Below are 21,284 nucleotides of genomic sequence, written 5' to 3'. Positions count from 1 at the left end.
ATATGCATATCAAATGAAAAGAAAGCCCGTGAACACACTGGAAAAAAAAATAATAATGTGATGCTTATCTGAAAAGTATGGCTGCTGCTGCTGCTAAGTCACTTCAGTCGTGTCCGACTCTGTGCGACCCCATAGACGGCAGCCCACCAGGCTCCCCGTCCCTGGGATTCTCCAGGCAAGAACACTGGAGTGGGTTGTCATTTCCTTCTCCAGTGCATGAAAGCGAAAAGTGAAAGTGAAGTCACTCAGTCGTGTCTGACCCTCAGCAACCCCATGGACTGCAGCCTACCAGGCTCCTCCATCCATGGGACTTTCCAGGCAAAAGTACTGGAGTGGGGTGCCATTGCCTTCCCCCCAAAGTATGGCAATTCCTTGAAAAACAAAATTCCTTTGAAAAACAAAGACTTTTCAGCAGAAAATTAAGTGTTGGCATTTTACATTTGCTGTCTGGAGCAACTTGCTCTAAAGGATGTGTAAATAAAGTTGACCACTTCTGAGAAATACTCAAAGGGCAGTGTTTAAACGGGGATCTTAATTTGCCCATGACTCTGAAATATCATCCCTGCTATGCTCGAAACTTGATAGAGCCTAGGACTACCTCAATCAAATTTCATTACAATTGGTATTAATAATAAAATCCAGAAAATTTACTAACCTCGTCGACCTTTACCGAATGTGCAGGTGTTTAAAGGATAATGTCTACACAAATTAAATTTGAAATTCGATTTTAGAACTAAGTTGCCAAGCTTGGCCAACACGTTTTCTGACTGACCTTGGAATCTCCCCTAATCGCAGACGGTAAAGAGTCAGCGCACTAGCCTTTCTACCTAGATACTAATCTAGATATTGATTTTGGCCTTTCAACGAGTGGAGTCCTAAGGGTGACACAGAAATCTCAGAGCTGGGCCACACTGATCGGAAAATGCAAATTAGGGGCACACGCGAGTGTTACTATCAGCTGAGCCCTTAGCTGATCATGTACTATAGGTCGTACATGTTGCAATGAAGTATTTCGCTGAAGATATATGCAACTTACAAAATTCAACATTTTTCTAACACATAAAAGACATAGAATACTATAGTAATTATGTACTGCTTACTTAGAATGAAACGCTACGTCACTATTTTTTTCCAGATATATCTTTTTTAAAATGAGAGAACTCGGACACTGAAGCGCCGCAGACACATCCCTGCTCCCTGAGCAGGGCTCGTGTGTCTGGCTCTCCTCAGAGCCATCTGCAAACTGAGGTCTGACGCGTGACCGTCCAGCCCGTGTTGTCATGCACCGACAATCAGTCTGTCTCTCTCTCTCTCTCTCATCGCCACGTGATTTAAAAATACTCACAGAAGTTTTCTAGAATTCTGTATACAATTTGCAACTTGTGTTCTTTCTCACCCAACATTATGCTTTTATGGTATTCCCACATAAAAACAATTCTTTCACTTCAACTGTTTCTAAAGGTAAAAAGATCTCAATATCTATATATCTAGTTTGCCTTTGATAACACATTAGCTTTTATGTATTTGGGGGTTTTTTGGCTAATAAACTGTTGCTGGATAAGCCATAATGGGAAAGAATATGAGCAAGGATGCATACACACAGATGTGTCTGTGTGTGTCTGTGTGTGTCTGTGTGTGTCTGTGTGTATGACTGAATCACTTTGGTGTATAACAGAAATCAGCACGACATTGTCAATCAATCAACTATATATTTCAATAAAATAAATGTAAAAAAATGCTGCAGTGAATATTTTCGAGTTAAGCTTGATGAACATACCACGACCCCCAGTGAAAAACGTGTTCATGCATCAACTTATATATCCACATACGTGTGTATGTATTTTTTCCCAAATTCTGAATTTTTACTATGGTTTTAGGTAAGCAAAATAAAAACAAACCAGAGCTTAAAATTATTCTCCTTTATTTCACTCCGTCTTTCCAAAGCAGGATCTCAGACCTAGGACATGTCAATGGATCTGAGAGGTAGTGTAAGAGCGAATTCAGTTAGAATTAATTAAGTTGATTTTGAAAATCAAATTAGTATTTTCCAATTTTTTTTTGTTTAAAAAAAAAAACAGAATTATCTGGAAAAACAAGGCCATCTCCCCTTATGGCCCATCACACACAAGCAGCATCTATGTGAGTAGATACCTCTGTAAATGTACAAAGCGCCAGAGAGAGCTGATTGCCTCTTCTGTCTGTCTTTCCTGTTTTAAATTCCTAAAAGAGCAGAGACTTGTTTTTCAATGAAGCAGGTGACAAAAGTCTCGGAAGCACTAAAGCAGTAGATAAACAGAGGTGTTCTGAAGAACACAAGGATGTTTGCTTAACACTCATTGTTCCTCTGTGGGATTGCTTTTGAAAAACTGGTTTAAATGTTCCCAACTTACTGTGAAAGTGAAGTCACTCAGTCATGTCCGACTCCTTGTGACCCCATGGACTATAGAGTCCATGGAATTCTCCAGGCCAGAATCCTGGAGTGGGTGGCCTTTCCCTTCTCCAGGGGATCTTCCCAGCCCAGGGATGGAGCCCAGGTCTCCTGCACTGTGGGAGGATTCTTCACCAGCTGAGCCACCGGGAGGCCCTAGTACTGGACTATTTATTCTACTTTCTATTTAAAAAATGATTTGGATTTAGAAATCAAGAGAGTGAAATATCCTCAGGCACAGTCACTGAAGTTTTCCTTTTTTCTTTAGTTCTCTAAAATCCCTCCGTAAGGCCCCTGAAGTAAATTCCATTTCAGAGTGTTCAAAAGACAGTTCAGGAGTTAACTGTTAATTTTACCGCTTTATGATTCCCCCAAACTCATGATAAAATGAGTACTTCAGAGAGAAGCACAATGCAAATTATTCCACTTTTGTTTCTACTACTGTCTTGATTTATGAGTCTCAGGGAGAGCCACTTGCCATTGCCACACCTCACCAGGATCAGGGAAACTGGGTAGAGCTAGAAGAATTTGGGTCAAATTGCATTTTCAGCTTCTTCAACCATATACCATGCAACTTACCTAAATTCAATAACTGCTTCTAAATCCCTTCACTTCCAATGTGTAGATGGAGCTCTGAAGCCTTAACAGTAAGAGAGCATTGCTCCCAAATGCCCTCTGCGGATGGGCCAGCATTCCCATCAGTCACAGCCCCAGCCTCAGGAAATGTAACAGAAGTGAATGACCAGAAAAAAACAAAGCGACAAAGATATGCAAAACACAAGCCATAACTCTGTATCAGCCTCAACAGATGTCAGTCTGCTCTCCTAAACTGCTATAATCTTCTAAAGGCTGCTAGCGCCCCCCGCCCCCGTCCCAGCACTTATCTCATTGCAGACCTGGAATCAGTTCTTGGACCAGCACATACAGGTCTGAGAACTGCACTTTGAGAAGCACTGAGTCATAAAACCCAATAGTCTGCTGGCAAAAAGTTCTCATTCCTTTGACGAAGAGTCATGAGAAACAGCCTTAACATTGTTCTTTGCATTTGCGTTGGGAGGGTGTGGAGCTTCCCTCAAAAGACAGTCTGAGAAGGCTGCTGGTTCATCTGCGCTCTGCCGTGAAAATGGATTTTCCCACCAATTTTGACCACAGAGTTGAATTCAGTGATTCTCATCCTTTAAGGGGCAAAGGAATCACATGCGGGAGGTTGTAAAAGATGTTCATTAGGGTCCCCACACCAGAGCCCAGAATTCAGAATTCAATAGACGTCCTTATTATACAGAAATGCCTAATGTTCATCTTTAACATCTTTAGATGCTCTTATGTGATCAATATGATTACTCCCATTTCACAGATGAGAGAATGAGGACTCAGGGTTCTGCCGAAGATAAAATATTAGACCTAGAGCTCAGATCTTTTAAAGCCTAAATTTAGTAATTTTTTCTTACGTGTGAAGATGGGTCTTGAGCCTTAAAATTGTTACCAGGATGGGAAGATTTTTTAAATTTGTTATCACTATAAGTAATTTATTCCCCTAACAATGATTGGCCATGTTCAACATGAATGTTTGTGAGGGTGACTGAAGCTCTAGATATTCTTTTTCATAACTGTCCATTCACAGCCAGGATGTTAATTAGGAAATAGTTTATTATCTTAGAGCTAAGCTTTCTGAGGAATTAAAGATTATTTAGTTAATTAGCTTGTAATGTATACTAAGGCTCTAACAATAGATTAAAGATAGTACAATAAGAAATGATACAAATGAACTTATTCACAAAACAGAAACAGACTCACAGACTTGGGAGACAAACTGTGGTCACCAAAGGGGGAAATGGGGGATAAATTAGGAGGTTGGCATTAACACACACACACTGTTATATATAAAACAATCAATAAGACGCTACTGTAAGCAAAGGGAACTCTACTCAATATTCTGTAAAAACCAAGATAGGAAAAGTATCTGCAAAAGAATAGATACACGTATGTGTATATATATCTACACACACACACACACACACACACACACACACACACATGATGTGCTGTGCTTAGTCGCTCATTCATGTCCGACTCTTTGTGACCCCATGGACTGTAGACAGCCAGGCTCCTCTCCAGGCAAGAACACTGGAGTGGGTTGCCATGCCCTCCTCCAGGGTATCTTCCCACCCCAGGGATCAAACCAAGGTCTCCCACATTGCAGGTGCATTCTTTACCATCTGAGCTACCAGTAAAGTATATATATATACATATAAAATCAGGGCAAGTTATTTTACCCCAAGGCCCTGGGTTTCCTAACCAATGTCATCCGGGTAACACCTTTAAGATGTAAGGCCCTTATGAAATTGGATTTTTTTAAAGGTGGGTGTAAAATTGCATTCCTTAGTAGCCCTTATTGCTTAATTTGTGATCAATAATTTTTTTCCATAAAAGCAATAGATTGTGCTTTATCTTCTTCCTTGGTTTATAGCAGTTATAGGGAGCCCGCAGTGGCTCCAAATAGAGAACTTCACAGCATGTGTGACCAGCGGTGGAGAGCCCCTCTCTCCCAGGGGTAGCCTTATTTACCGTCATGGGAGACAGTTAAGTGAGAAGCTGGATTACAAATCGTCAGGAACACTTTGGAGTGCCAGCGTAGGTAGGTAGACCAGATGGCTCCAAGAATCCTTTCTTGCTTGGGTGGCCACAACAGAGTATCACAAACTGGGTGTTCTTCAACAACAGAAGTGTATTATCTCATAGTTCTGAAGGCAAGAATTCCAAAATCAAAGTGTGAGCAGGGCTGGGTCCATCTGAGGGCCGGGAGGCAGGATGTGCTCTGGGTCTCTTCTCGGCTTATAGAGAGTGTTCTTCTGTCTGTATGCATCTGCCCTCTCTGCTTGCCTTGGGTCCCAATGTCCTCTTTCTATAAGGATACCAGTCATAATAAAGTAGGGTACACCCTATTGACCTCATCTTCACAAATTATATCTTTAACGACCCTACTTCCAAGTACGATCGCATTTCTAAGGCACCATGGGTTATGAATGCTGGGGATACACAATGCGACCCACAACGATCTGACTCAATGAGAAGCATCCATAATGAGAGAGAGGTCAGGGGTCTCAGTTTTCTCTTAGCTCTCCCACTCTTGTGCCATGAAACTGGGAATGTCTCCGTCACTTAGGCTTCTCTGTAAAATAAGCGATTTGCATCAGATACAAATTAACTCTAAAATGCTTCTTTCCTTTTTAAAGTGTCTATACGTGTGGAACAGGAAATCACCCAGGGAGTCTCTGGATGCTACAATAAACAAGGAGCTTAGACACTCTCTTTTCTGGGTCCTCGTGGTGACCCAGGATCACAGTTCGTATGAAATACAGACTAAGCAAACAGGTCCCATATATACTTTTGCAAAAGTAAAGCTTCAATGGGCTGAGAAAGGAAAACAAAGGTATAATGTGTGTCATGCCTCAATCTTTAGCGAGAGAAACATGCTCACACTTAAAAATGTCACTGGAAGGACAGAGACAAAAGCCACTAACCACCCTGACAAGAGAACGGAGGCCCAAGGGGAGGGCAGAGAGGGAAACTTGTTCTCATCACATCATGTTTGGAATAATAGGGAAATAGGTTTCTTGGTCAAAGAGTGCACAAGCATTAAAAAGGAAAAATATCTGTGCTGTCTGCAATTGTTTAGCCTTTTATTTTCAAGCCTGGATATTCTGTGTTTAAGTCATTTTGTGTTTGAGGGTCCTTATAAGTATTCTTGACTTTTACAATTTTTGGTTCACAGGAAGAAGTATGGCCCAAGCACATATTATATAGCTATTTCAACACGAAGACATACAATGAAAGATTTAATAACCATGCAATTTTTAAGATGCCTTTGCTGTACAAGTAGGGCACACAGTGCATAGAACTGGCTAGAAGTCTGCTACACTTGTCTTTAAAGGGCAAGGAACTTAGTAATCAATACTGTATTTACTACGGCATTTTTCATCTGCAAAATTTCCATACCTTCCACCAGTTGTGACTGAGAAAGGCAGGTTTATTTTTCTACCCATAACTCCACCTTGACTCCCTACCTAATTCACCGAGAGCAGCTGTTGTAAAAGCTTCCTAGAAACAGTTACTAATGTGTAAACTGAATTCAGTTGATATCTCTCCGGACCAAACAAACAGAGGTGTGAGGAAGACTCTTTCAGCAACCCCCACACTGGCTGAGAGAGGAGGGGCGACTCCACAGCTGCAGCAGGAAGCAAGCTGCACAGGCGTGGGGGCAAGCACAAGTCAAGAATGATTTTTGAAAGGAAAGGAGACAAAATGTGCCAGTCAATATGGCAGCCCTCCCATTTTAAATATGGAGGAAATAAAGATCCTGAAGGATTTATATCCAAAGGTTAAAAAAAAAACTTGCAATTTTCTATTTTGAGTTCTGTATTTTTGTCATTCACTTATAATATTATAAATGCATATTTAATCAATAGAATAATCTCTATACATTAGAACACATTTGAAGCTGTCCTTTTAAAGTCCTAAAGTGCCTCACCAACATTGAATGGTAACAGCCCTTCTGGGCTCACGTGAAGTTGTTGATGAGAAATACAAAGGACTGATTTTAGCCTATACTCTGCAGGCAGTCACTCGGATTTTTTACACCACTGTCCTTTTCTACAACTGGAGTAAACAAACACGCAACCCAATATAAGACTGCGAATGCATAGTAAGGGGATGGTTTGATGCTGTGCTTCCTATGTTCCCTAATAATTGCTTAAATTAAAAACTTCTGTTAAATAGACATGACCTAACATATGAAGCAGTGAGCACTAAGACTTTCCAAAGTTTCACGTTGTCATGCTTCTTATCACACAACTGTGACGACTTTGCCTCCTCTATCAGTTATCTGCCGTGCATTTTTCTGCCTGTCTACCGACCTAGCTACCTGTCTAGGCATCCATCTACCCTCCACTCATTCACTCAAGAAATGTGTGTTGAGGGATACAGAACACAAACTTATGGCTGCCAAAGGGAAAGAGGGCTGGGGGAGGGATAAATCAGGGGTCGGAGACTAACAGGTACACACCGTCATGTGTAAACTCTGTAACCAGCAAGGACCTACTGCACAGCACAGGGAATAGAGTCAGTGCGTGTCCTGTGATAGACCATAGCGGAAAGGACTATGAGGAAGAATAGATACGTATATGCACGTGAAACTGAGCCACTGTGTTGTACACCCGAAACTAGAAGAACACTGCACGTCACCCATCCTTCCGTTAAAAACAGACGTGTACTGAGTCTCTGTGATGTTCCGAGCTCTGTACCTGAATGAACAAGATGAATATGGAGCTGCCCTCAGACCCCAAATTCAACCTTAACCTTTACCATATAGCTTTTTAATAAAAATTAGTTTGCTTACTTTAATTGGAGCGTGCCTGCTCTACAATACTGTGATGGTGTCCGCCACACACTGCCGTGCCTCAGCCACAGGGGTACATGTGCCCCCGCCCCGAAGCCCCGCCCACCTCCCTCCCCACCCCATCCCTCTGGGTTTTCCCAGAGCGCCGCTTTGGACGCCATGCTTCATGCCCTGAGCTCACGCTAGACATCTGTTTGCCATACGGTAGGGTAGTATTTGTTTCAGTTCTATTCTCTCAACACCGTGTAGCTTTTCCGCTCCTCTCCAAGTGACTTCTCCTCCCCTTGACCTCAGGTAGCATGTTCATTACTGATTTAATTACTGAGTTCTTTATAGAACATTTTAACGACTCTTCCCCACTTTCCCAGCAAAATGCTTGCATAGAGCTCATTGCCTAACGGGGTGCCTTATATCCAGATGTTTTACAACTTGCTGACAGAAGGGCGTTCTCAAGAGTGATAAATCAACTTGGTTGATGCCATAGTCACAAAGCTCATTCCCCCTCGTCTCCTCTTCCTCTTCTCATCTTTGCTTTTGTATTTCTAGGTCCACTAGGGTGTCAGACACACACTCAGTGCTTCATAAATGTGCAGAGTGAATCAGCGAGTGAGAAAAGTACTTCTTACCCCTCCTCTTACTCTGTCGCTCTTATTAGCACTATCCTACCCACAGATGCTTCCTTAAGGATTCATTTATTTTTGGCCGTGCCCCATGGCATGTGGCCTCTCAGTTCCCCAACCAGGGACTGAACCCGCACGCCCTGCATCAGAGGCACAGACTCTCCACCATGGGACCACCAGGGATATACCGCCATACAGGCTTTTGATGGAGCTATTTTGCAGAGGCCGATTTTTCAATCCATAGAATTTTTCCAGTGAGACTTGAACTTTTACAGAATGGAGAAATCATTCAATGAGTAAATGAATGAAACACTCACTCCTATATTTTTCTCGACAACAATTTTAAAATTGTAATGCACATAAAAGTTTAAAAATGTCATAGAAAATAGTTTTGCTTTTAACCAGTTGGGATACAAGTGATAATTTTACATACTTAGTCCATAATCAGTTTTTCATTACTGGCGGCTAGAACCAACATCCTGAACAATGTCTCCCTATAAGCAAGGCTCCAAGTACTTCTGGGAGCTACAAACACAACCATAAAAGGATCATGTGAGGTAGAGCTGTGACTACCGATACCGTCAAGGGTCTCCAAAGCCCAGCAGACAAATACAAGGAAGTAAGTTCCAGAATAGCAGAGACTTGGCTCCTAGTTCTGCAGTTGAATCCTAAGGGCTCAGCACACAGTAGGCCCTCCATAAATACTTGTTGAGTGAAAGAAGAAATGCTCTGCAGGAGTGCTTAGTGCCTGTCTCGTGAGGCTCTCCTGACGGCTCAGTGGTAAAGAATCCAGCTGCCAGTGCAGGAGAGCTGGGTCAGATCCCTGGTCTGGGAAGATCCCGCATGCATGCAGCAGCTGAGCCCGAGTCCACAGCCACAGAGCCGGGGCTCCAGAGCCCGGGGCCCCAACTTCTGAGGCCCAGGCGCCCTCCAGCCTGAGCTCTGCAACAAGAAAAGCCCGCAGCTAGAGAGAAGCCCCGCTCCCCTCCCCGCGACCAGCAAAAGCCGAGGCAGCAGCAAAGGTGCAGCCCAGCCCACAAACGAACCAAGGGACGGCGGGAAGGAGAGACCCGCCCGGCGCGTGGCGCCCCTCTCCTGACGCCCCTGCCTCTGCCCACATAAATGCCCAGGCGCTGCCCTTGAGCTGCTAAGGCAGAATCCACACGTGACGCAATCCCCCGACTCTTCCCAGGCCTCCCCAGACATGGGAAGCGCTCCTATAGAGCACGCCAGCTCACTCTTCTGCCTCCAACGGATGAAACTTCCCAACCCAAAGCAACGCCATGTTCAAGTGCACAGGGCTAGCTGTCTGTAAGGTTACTGCTGTTTTTGAGAAATGATGTCAGACACTAGGATTTGATCTCTTTCTCTCTCGCCCTCTTTTCCCCTTCCTTCCTTCCCAATTGTCCCCTGTCTGGCAATGAAACAATATGACCCAGAGGAAGAGCACAGAATTAAACTTTCTATGCTAATCTCCATCTTTAATGTTCAGCAACGTGATAGCCAGAGCACCCTCGAAGCAAACGCGTCGCCTCCTGCATTTGCACACCTTTCTGCCTTCCTGCCCTCTGCGCGACCTCCTCACCTTGCCCTGTGCATCTTCTGGAAGAGACAAGACTCGGTGCTTGCTGAGTATCTGGCATGTGCAGGTCAAGCTTACCCATTTAATCTTTGTGCCAACAAGAAGCCCGGTCTTGAGAGGGGAGCGCAGAGCCAGGTTCACCGTCAGCCCTCACCAACACATCCTCCACGCGCTGCACCTTTTAATGACACTCTGAATGCTCGTTATTGTCATGACGACTGAGCAGAATATGAAGAAAGGGTGCTGGAGGAATGAGAATCAGAAAGGCAGCCCTGAAACCCTCGGAGAAAGTTGTCTGGGAACATAGTCATTTTTTAACGAGTTAGGTCCAATGGAACGATACCCCAAGGTCTTACTTACTCAAGCCCATTCCTGGCTTCCACCTCCAGCGTTTTAAAGCCCAGCTACCCCTCTGATAGCAAACCTAAGCGAGATTGAGTCACTCCTCTTTTACGGAACAGGACACTGGGCTCCAGGGCACTTAGCCTCTTGCTCGTAATAGCTGGAACTTTCGCGTTTCAGGTTCCTCGGAGCCCTTTCCATTCTGCCGTCAGGGCACGTCTTCTGTCCGCAGCCCCACATTGCCCCTCCTTCCGTGTGGTCCCCCGGCATCCTAAGGACAGGAAGCTCGAGGTTTACGTTCCCACAGAGATCTGCCTGCGAAGTTCAGCCTAAGAGTCGCTGGAGATTTGGCATACATGTCTTTGGGATACCACATTAGCGATGCTGTCTTATCATCACGTTCTGCTGCGTGGTACACGGTATTTATTTGTCAAATTACGGATGACAATATCGATCACTTGAGCAAGATCAATGTTGCCTGCTAGGTGTCTCCACTATAAAATTCCTTTTTTTCTTGTGGAAATATTCGGAGGCTATGTAAATACAATGTTCCCTATTGTACCTTCATCTACTTATGCTTATCATCCATTGAGGTCTCTTGCTGAATAAGATGCAGAATGGTAATTTTTTATTTTCATTTTCTTGTGTTTATTCACTGCCTTCTATTGTAAGTAAAAGCTTTACCTTCTCTCTGTTTATATCTATGTGGAATAATAGAGTCATAGTTCATTCAATGGGTTATTATCTATGGTTATCTTTTAAAAAATCCAAAGTCATGGGATTTGGATGAAAGTGACTGGGATTACCAGGCATCCTGTATTTCTGCAACTTCCTAACTCCCTGAAAACAAGCTGAAAAACCAGGAGCCAGCAACAGCCTGCTCTGACCTTTGTTTGCCCGGCACCTCCAAATGTTTTGTAAGCCTCTGAATCCTTCTGTTAATTCCCTTCCTGTTTGCACGCCAAGAATAGTTTCCATTTTTCTCACCAAACCTTCACGAAGACAACCTTTCACTCCCGCCATTGAGCGGCCATTCTGTACTACACATCAGTCTCTATAAGAGCACCTGCGTTTACAACTATGTCTTTATTTGTCCAGCTTCTCCTTTATAAATTATTTCATGGCAGAGGTCACAACACAAATTTTGTTATCCCTATTCCTAGCATATAATAGCAGAGAAGGCAATGGCACCCCACTCCAGTACTCTTGCCTGGAAAATCCCATGGATGGAGGAGCCTGGTGGGCTGCAGTCCATGGGGTCGCTGAGAGTTGGACACGACTCAGTGACTTCACTTTCATGCATTGGAGAAAGAAATGGCAACCCACTCCAGTGTTCTTGCCTGGAGGATCCCAGGAGCAGGGGAGCCTGGTGGGCTGCCGTCTATGGGGTCGCACAGAGTTGCACATGACTGAAGTGACTTAGCAGCAGCAGCAGCACATAATAGATGCCTGATAACTCTAGCAGTTGACTGAATGGACCACGTTCATACTACGTAGGAAAGAAATATTTCTTTTCTACCAATAAATAGCATTAACCTATTTCCAGGATTGGTTCCTCTCAAGAAATGCAGGTGCAGAAAGGGATCACTGAGATAAGAGTGGCCCTAAGCATTGAGACTCCATTGTCTAAGGAGACGGAGGGACAGAGTAGGGGTACGAGGAAAAGTCAAGGAAGCTTTTCTTGTCTGAAAGCCGCTGGCTGCAACGACCCAGGTCAAGGAAGCAGTGTCTGTTGCCATCCCTCAGAAGCTGGCTATAAGGAGATTAAGGGGTCCCAGCGGCTTTGCTGAATGTCCTTCTATGCATCCGCAGCTCAGCTCCCATCCTACACCCATTGTTTCTTTCTCTCCTAACTGCACTTCTTTTTCCCCAGATGTTTCATGATTCTTCCTGACTCATATCTGAACTCAAAAAGGTCAGAGGAAAGAAGGCCGTGAGGCAGCAGACAGGCAGCAGCACTGGGGCACATCTGGGTAAGAGGGGCCACTGAAGCCCCATACGTTTGTGTGTCCACAGTTGAGAACGGGGGCCCCCAAAACCATGCTCATCAGGGGCTCATCTTCCCACACTCATCTATGCAGACCCGTCACTTGATGAACAGAGGAACCCTCCCACCAAAAGCTGGGTAGAGACTCTGTTAGATTCCAGAACCTTAGCACATTCTGAAACAATTAAATTTCATTTCCCTACAGATTCATGGAATGAGCTTTTGAACCAAAAATAAAATCAACTTACAGCAATAAAATGGTATAGTTAATATACCCTGAATTTGTGGACTGAGATTTTCACACCTGCTACAAAATCAAGAACTCTGGGTGTTACTCAGAGATGCTCTGTACATCTGGGAATTATAGGATACGGGGCTGTAATTCTCAGCCCAGAACTACAGGATATGGGGCTTTGCAATGTTCCACTCAGGTGGAAACACAGACTGACTTAATCTTGGACTGGTTGTGACTTAGTCAGCACTAGAAGGAAATAACCAATAGGTGTAGCAACATAAGGTCTCTTGGTTTAACTGGGGAAAACACCAACACACGTCCAAATCAATCACATAAGAAAAGGAATCAAGTAAAACTTTGGCAATCCATTAGTTTATGAACTTCCACATTCAAAATAAGAAGGCTACTTATGAGCATAATACCTGTCACTCAAACAGTGCTTATTATAGGCTGAGCCCCGTTCTAAATGATTTAACCCACATAATCATGACCACATGCTTAAGAAGTAGGTTAATTATTAGTCCCATTTTACAAACAAGGACACTGAGATACATAGCGATTATGTGACTTAGCCAAGGCCATGATGATGGTGAGGAGCAGTTCTAAGACTTAAACCCAGGCAGTCTAGCTCAGAAGCCAACTGGACCACCACACAAGGCTGTCTTTGTCCACAAAAGCTCAAGTATTTTGAACATTATAAATGCAAAGGAAGAGATCATCAGGCCCACCCCTCTGTTTTAAAGATGAGGAAACAGCAGCAAAGAGGATAAAGAGATTTGCTCAGTGTCCTATAGCTCAATATATCACTCATCTTTGTTTAATGACAAAGAACACTCACTGTCAATCAAATTAGTTGTTTTGCTTTTAATGGTTCCCATAGGGCAAATCAAATGTTTAAAACCCAGTCTTTCACAACCCTGCAAGAACTGTACACCGGCTTCTCCAAAGCTGTGAGAGACAGGAGGCCAAGTGGTCTCGGAGGCCTGGTAAAGCACCTGATGGATCATCTCCAGGGTCTGGGAAGCAAGACGATGCCAAGAAGCCACTTAACAGCGGAGCAGGCAGGCTGTTCAGCGAGATGGAGCCCAGGACTTTAGTGTGGTCGTTCAACGACCAACAAATCTGATTCTGAGCCAGGTCTTCCTCTACTTTTATTGAAATACCTAGAATTAGAAACCTTTACTTTGGAAATGCGATCTTTATGCTGCTCTATTTATGTTTCATCCATTTCAAAACAAGACTCCTATGGAAAACTCTTCGTGTTCGCCAAAGCAAAGCAACCACTGTGACCCTCAGTGTCCTTCAGTAAAGGTGAACACACTCCTGCACCATCTCCGCGGCAGGTCCAAAGTCCCTGTGATGAAGCAAAATTAAAGTACAAGAGACCCACTTCTGTCTCCTCAAGGAGAATGACCTGATTGTAGACAGACTGTTTTTTCTTTTTAATCCATCATAAAGGTTAGATGTTGCAACAAGAAGTCTGTATTATTTAGCTCACTGGGCCTTCAGAGATCTTACATCTTAATCCCCTCAGCCTTGGTTGTGTTGACAAGTTCTGTCATTGATAAACTCAGACCTGTGTTATAACAACTGTTGAAAACTGAATCAGATATTAGAAAACAATGTCACTTACTGGCTTCTGACCTTTTCAGCCCTTATTTCTATTTTTATCCTAAGAATATTCTCAGTGCTTGTACAAAAAAAAAAAAAAGGATGATGATGCATATGAGGAATCTTTCAACTTTTAAAGACAAGAACAAGAGTGAAAACAGAGGCAAGTAAGTATTGTACTGGTGTTGAGAAAGCTGTTGACAAAGCTCCCAAAACACAGTCATTTAAGAAAGACTCAAGTTGAGGAGCTGTGTCTAAGAAGAAAGAAAAAAAAAAAAACGAAAATTCTTCCTACCAGAACCCTAACTGCTTTTAACTTAAGAGGGAGAATGTGCTTTATCCATAGAATGTATCTCTAGTATGACGATCAGTGTCCTCTTCATGAAATTAGAAAAGAAGTAACAGATTTGAAAATCAGAGTAGAAGGCCCAGAGAGAAGAAACACATGTTTAAGTTTCCAGACATCGACATGAATCCAAATGCTCTCTAACACATTCATTACCTTTCAGTTAAACTGAACTTGGCATGGAAAAGAAACTAATCAAATGTCCAGTGTTGCCCAGAAAGACAGTAAAAGGGAGGCACAGATTCATGATTCACCCCATCAGATGCAAGCTCTGCTCCTCTTTCCTGAAGGAGGCTGGCTCTGGAGACCTCACACAACCAGGCAGACAACTAACCTCGACGTCCTTTCGGCCGAGCTACGGAGTAAAGTGCAGAGTAGGAGGGAGGCTGTGGCCAGCTCACCCCCGCCCTGGACGCTTTCCAGGGCCAACCACCCTGGCCCAGGCAGATGGTGCGGGACTTACCGCATTAAAATTGGGGAAGAGGTTGACTGCGGCCGCCGTGTCGAGAGGAAATGGGAGGAACGGCTTAATGTCCAGCGACGGTTGCAGAGGCGGGGCTGGCGGCCGGACCAGGGCTGGGAGGGCCGGGCTCTGGCACGTGCCACCTGCAGAGAGGAGAAGAGAGGGCATGGTCAGGGACCTGGAGCACAGGGGACACACAGCACAGGCACCCAGGCTTCTTCTGAGACCAAAATGCCAGCTTTCCGGGCCACTGGAGAAAGCAAGACGCAGAGCGAGCTGACCCCAAAGCCGCCACCCAGCAGATGCGCCGGTGAGCAGAGGGAGCACCCTAGCTGTTCCTGGCCCTCTTGGATCGGGACTGTCTGCCTACGTAAGTAATTATTACCATTTCAAACATCTCATAGCCCGCAGTCCATTCTTCTTTTTCTGCCTTGAGCTCTGGATTGAGTCAACAGCAAACCTGTAACTAAGATCCCTTGATTCAAAGGGAAAACCCCTTCGATGATCCCCTAACCCTCTTTGAAAACGAACTTTGGCTGAAAATATGCATCCAGTCTGAGTGATTCTTTTACAGAACTGCTCTTTTCCACCACGTCCCAAACTCTGGCAGCAAGATGACATGAGGCTGGCATGGGAAAGAAACTTAACCACAAACACGGGCAGCCGTCCCTGCCAGCCGTGGCAACTGGAGGGTTAAAACCAGCAAATCCAGCTACAAATCACGGGATCCCTGAGCTACGCAGCACCCCTGCGGCTTTAAAGATTCAAGACTACCTGCCCCCTGCCTTCCCCGTCACAAGTAGGTGGAATATGGAAGGCCATCAAGGAGAAGGCAATGGACTGTGACGGCAACACAGACGCCTCCTTCGCACACCAGTGGGCAAAGGCTGTCCGCAGGGGACTCACACCTTTGCCCCCTGTTCTAGGATTTCACTGCGTTCGGAAGCTGAAAGGAGCCTACCTCCCTGTTCTGTCTCTCATACGCTGGTAACGTTCCAAAACATCAATTTGTCGTTAATTAAAGGCTGTTTGAATCCTAGGAAACTGTTAGAATATGCCAGCGTTCTCCTAATCTGAGAGGCAAGCATCAGACTGTAAAAACCTACTGGGGAGGATCCAGAGACGCATCAGGAGAACAAAATGCCCTGGGGAGGAATTCTAGGAGAAGAGGAGAGGAGAGAGGCTCCCGCTTGGGCCACTTCCTTGCCTGCCATCTTGCTTTTATTATTTTTTTTTTCTTTACTCTCACAATCTGATTTTTTTTTGTTTTACTTTATTTTACTTTACAATACTGTATTGGTTTTGCCATACATTGACGTGAATCTGCCACGGGTGTACATGAGTTCCCAAACAACCTGGAATGAGATCCCATCCAACTTATCTTTACAGATCTTACCAGGTCAGCTGCACACAGACCACCCTCTTGCACCCCATCAGTCACCTGAACAAAGATGAACATTTAAAAAACGATTCCCCCATGCCAGATCCAACCCTATTGGACCGGAGGATCTACTAACAAGGTGGGTGACTAACATCCACAGCAGAGGCCATCAGCACAGGATTCAACTAACCATACCAAAAGCATCATCAGGTCTCCTGGCTCCAGGTATAAAGTCAGCCGGAGCCAAATTAACACAACCAGTATTTTTCCCACTCTTTCTTACTACCCTCTTGAAACGTTCTTCAATGACAAGGCCAACAACATCCAGTTTGAAACAACAAACCAATTAAAGTGAAAAATAGTAAAGAGTCAGGAAATAGAGGGCTGATGTTAAAACAGAGAGAGATAGAAGCAAAACACAGCACGTTACAGTCAGCAGAGCACACTACAGACTGCCTTTACCGTCCAGCTGGCGGTATAGCGAGGGCGTCCGCAAAACGTCAGGGATAGGCCTGTCTTGAGTTTAGTACTGCTACCAATTTCTCCTTTGATGAAAAGTTAAAGAACCAAAATAAAATTTTGGTTGGTGCCTCTTTAGAAAACTCAGGAGTAAAATAAGTTTGGGTTGAAATCTTGGGTGCATTTTAACATGTCCATAAATAATAGTGAGCTTTAAACATATCATTTTAAATTATTATTATCTGTGTCAGAATCACACTTTGCCAAAGGTATTCATTCGTGTATATCCATTACCTTGTTTGACCCTAAAATCTCAGAAGTCAGGTAATGGACAGCATAATATCATGGAGAGAAACGTTAAGTTGATCAGTTCTTCAGCTGCTTATGCTGCTTCCACAGAAACACCTCATCCTTCTAATGATACGCATGCAGTTCAGCAGGGACATATTCTGGAATCACTTCCTTTACGAGTTCCCCTTTGGTTCAGGAGAGTCAACGAGGTTCTAGAAAACCTCAGGCTTCTTTCCTTATCCACCCCGCTGAGAGGAACAAAGAATAAATATACACTGATTCTACCGCTAGGGAAAATGAATTCCTCCAGAAATATACCTCGCTTCCTCTGAGATATGGGTTTCATTTGCATTTTATTATACAGACAGTTCAAGGCCCTCTCCTAAGGTTGCAACTGGGGCTTCCTACGTAGGGGATAAGAAGACATAGAGGAAGAGTCGTAACATTGGAGGGGAGCTGTTGATACTATCTGAGTTCAGCCCTTTCTACCTAATTGAAGAGAGAAAAGTGAAAGATCACTGGAAAACAGAGAACACAGCACGACCGTACAGTCTTCAGCCACTTGCCATGCAAACTCAGGTGGGGTGGACGACAGAGGACGAGATGGTTGGATGGCATCACCAACTCAATGGACATGGGTTTGGGTGGACTCCGGCAGTTGGTGATGGACAGGGAGGCCTGGCGTGCTGCGGTTCATGGGGTCGCAAAGAGTTGGACATGACTGAGCAACTGAACTGACTATAATATTAATATTGAGGCCCCAAATTAAGACTGTCTCTTAAAAATTATCTAGACTGACATTTCTGCTCTTAAAATTAGGATATATTCTGCAAATATTTTGCTTGTTTCAATCTGTATATGCTCAGCAGTAAGAATACTATTGGAAAATAGTATGAAGTTAAAATCAGCAAACATAACATGTTTCCTGTAAAGCAGATTAAAATGCGCTCCTTGAGAAAACAGCTATTTCATTCTTTCATTTTTTAAAAGAATTTGTCACATTTAGGGCATGAATGTATGTTCACTGTTATTTTCTTACTATAAAATTATCTTGACGCTAATAAGCATCTGGGCACATACGAATGTGTAGATAGGACTGCAGGTGACAAAGGGTCGCTGTGTTGTTACCGTTTACCAGTGTTGCTTCTTTCGTCCGAACGTCACTTCTGGAAATACTGATGCTCTTACTTTGAGAAAAGCACTTTGAAGCCTCCATGGGTTGGGAATAGAAAAAACACAAATGCACGCCCTCTGTATGGAAAGCTCTATGGTACGACTTCTAGCATCACGTATTTCATACCCTATGCAGTTTTAACTTACATAGCTTTTAAAAATCAAGCCTTAACAGAATATTCAGATTTCAGAGCAGTTAATATCTCTCCATTCCAAATTTCTTTACATCCCATTATATTCAATAAACTAAAAACATTCATTAAGCAAACATCAGTTATTAGACCTATACTGAGCAAGGTGTTGAATAACGAAGGTAAATAAGGTGAACACGATGAAGCAAGCGATCTAAGCTCGTAAGACTCCTCTCTAGCCCTTCTTGAGGTTTGGTTCTGCCAGCATAGACTCACACTTGGAATTCAGCATTGGATTATAGAGCAAACATATACTATGGAGCATGCTTTGGTCCATTCACAAGACAGCTAGCTCTGTATTCACAAAAGTGCAAATCTGTGAACTCAAAAAAATACTGGAATAACCGGTTTGTTTATAGGACATTTGTTAATAGAGATTATCTGAGAAAATAAGACATTATACACTTCAGCAATTTGCAGTTTTGAAAACCTAATTAAAATGCCAATTTGGAAATATTCATTTTAATAATTTATACAGACAAATAGGAATTCTAAACCACTGGTTGTCAGCTGAAGCATAATATTAGAGAAAATGTAGGTAAAGTGCCTAGCAGAGAGCCTGACCAGGTGGTGCTAAGTGAGGCGGGTGTTTTTAATGAACCCAATAAATTCCAAAGGGATGTTCAGGTTGGTGCAGATGCATATCGGGGCCCCTGGAGGAGGTCAAGCAAGGCCACTCTAAAGGCACCTGCCTTTTCTGCACTTGGTTGATCCTGGCCCCTGCAGAAGGAAAGACTTCACAGTTAAGAGGTTACCTTGTAAATCAACATTTTGAAATATTCCTTGAGAGTAGAATAGTGTTCTTTCCATAATATAACACTTCTAACCTTGAACTTCTGCACTTGGTCCATTCATGGTTCATGAATCAGTCAGATGTCCTGTCTCACAGCTTAACCTACTACTTAATCACTCATTTCCCCAAATGGCAAAGCCGAAGTTAAAAATGGTCAGGGGTTGCTGCTGTTGAATATTCACGGCTGTGTGCGCTGTAGAACTGTGAATCGTTGAAAAACAATATAATATATGATGTTCATCGTTAAAATACATTATTATCACACACGCACATGCATATACAATACTTGTATTTATAGAAAGCAGAAGAAATCACTGATTTCTTGATGGGAGAAATAGTTTCTAGCATATCTTTTTCTTTCAGATAAATTTAATTTTATACATATATATATATATATATACACATACACATACGTATATGTATATGTATACATATGCTTGTGTGCTGTGCTAAGTTGCTTCAGTCATGTCCAGTTCTTTGTGACCCCATGGACTATAGCCCGCCAGGCTCCTCTGTCCAGGAGGAGGACGCCCTCCTCCAGGAGATCTTCCCGACCCAGGGATGGAACCTGCATCTCCTGCCTTGCAGGTAGATTCTTTACCCATGGAGCTACCTGGGAAGTCCAGATATACGCTTACCTATGCTGAAATATCGGAGAAGGCAATGGCACCCACTCTAGTACTCTTGCCTGGAAAATCCCATGGACGGAGGAGCCTGGTAGGCTGCAGTCCATGGGGTTGCTACAAGTCAGATATGACTGAGCGACTTCACTTTGACTTTTCACTTTCATGCATTGGAGAAGGAAATGGCAACCCACTCCAGTGTTCTTGCCTGGAGAATCCCAGGGATGAGGGAGCCTGGTGGGCTGCCGTCTATGGGGTCGCACAGAGTTGAACACGACTGAAGTGACTTAGCAGCAGCATACTGAAATATACACATATGTTTCAATAGCATCAACAGTGAGCCAGAGTTAAACTGCTAAACTGCTCCGAATATTTAATCTAGTAGGAAAACACTGAGAACGTTTGATACATCAAGTCGTAAGTAGTTACTTGCAATACTCTGACAGACGTGGAACATTACTGATATCCAATCCCAACTACTTCAGCTTGAATTTGCCATGTGTGCTGAGGGAGGGAAGGGCAAGACAGGGTTTCTGGGGCCTACATGATCGAGGACATAGAGAATTATATCTGATACTATGAACAGGAAGTAGAAAAGAAAGCATGGATTTGGGGCATAAAAGCAAAACTTGACTTGACACAAAACAATGGCCATCAAATGCTGTTGCTGTTGAAACAGACCAGCCAGGGTGAAAGGGAGTGAATGCTGAGGAAAAAGCTAAATTTTACGAAGCTGTTAAGTAGTTGGTATGTGCTAGGCCCTGCTATGGCCCTCCCTGGTGGCTCAGATGGTAAAGAATTCGCCTGCAATGCGGGAGACCTGAAGATTCCCTGAAGAAGGGAACAGCTACCCACTCTAGTATATACCCTTAATTCCTTTAAAATGCACAATAATTCTGCCAGGAATCTGTTATAATGCCGAATTTACAAACTCAAAAGTCAAAGCTATCACCTAAAATACATTGCATCTAAAAATCACACGGGTAATAAATGCCATTCATCATTACGCTGAGTAATCTTAACAAGTGTCAATGTACTGATACAAACAGCCTTTAAATTAAAACAACAAACACAAACAAAATGACAACAAAAAAGAACACTATGAAGTCAGGTTTTTCCTACAAGGCAAGCCAGCCCCCTTGCAGCGAGAATGGAATGCACTAAATCGGAAGTCTTATGAGAAGATGTTATTACTGCTCAAAAAAAAAAAAAAAAAAAAACCAGGAGTAGACTCATTCCTCGTATAGAAGATGATAAGGAACGTTCAGTATTTATTACCAATATTTGTCTACGTGGGAAAATGCTGATCCTGCCCTATCTTTGAGAAAGTCTCCAGAAACACATGGGCTTCACAGCAAATGTTT

At 43.4% G+C, this 21,284-nt stretch overlaps 1 protein-coding gene across 4 annotated transcripts in view; it reads right to left on the bottom strand.

The window, feature by feature from the left end:
- Positions 1-21,284, bottom strand: part of ZNF385D (zinc finger protein 385D) — a 1,001,169-nt gene that overhangs the window by 259,246 nt on the left and 720,639 nt on the right. For all 4 annotated transcript variants that reach the window (XM_069572941.1, XM_069572940.1, XM_069572943.1 and 1 more), the window contains one exon: positions 15,010-15,152. In XM_069572941.1, coding sequence (XP_069429042.1) covers positions 15,010-15,152 — 143 coding nt within the window. The remainder of the gene's footprint in view (positions 1-15,009; positions 15,153-21,284) is intronic.

Source organism: Ovis canadensis, chromosome 26 (genome assembly GCF_042477335.2).
Source record: "Ovis canadensis isolate MfBH-ARS-UI-01 breed Bighorn chromosome 26, ARS-UI_OviCan_v2, whole genome shotgun sequence".
NCBI classification, from domain to species: domain Eukaryota; kingdom Metazoa; phylum Chordata; class Mammalia; order Artiodactyla; family Bovidae; genus Ovis; species Ovis canadensis.
This window is presented reverse-complemented; position numbering and strand designations above follow the sequence as displayed.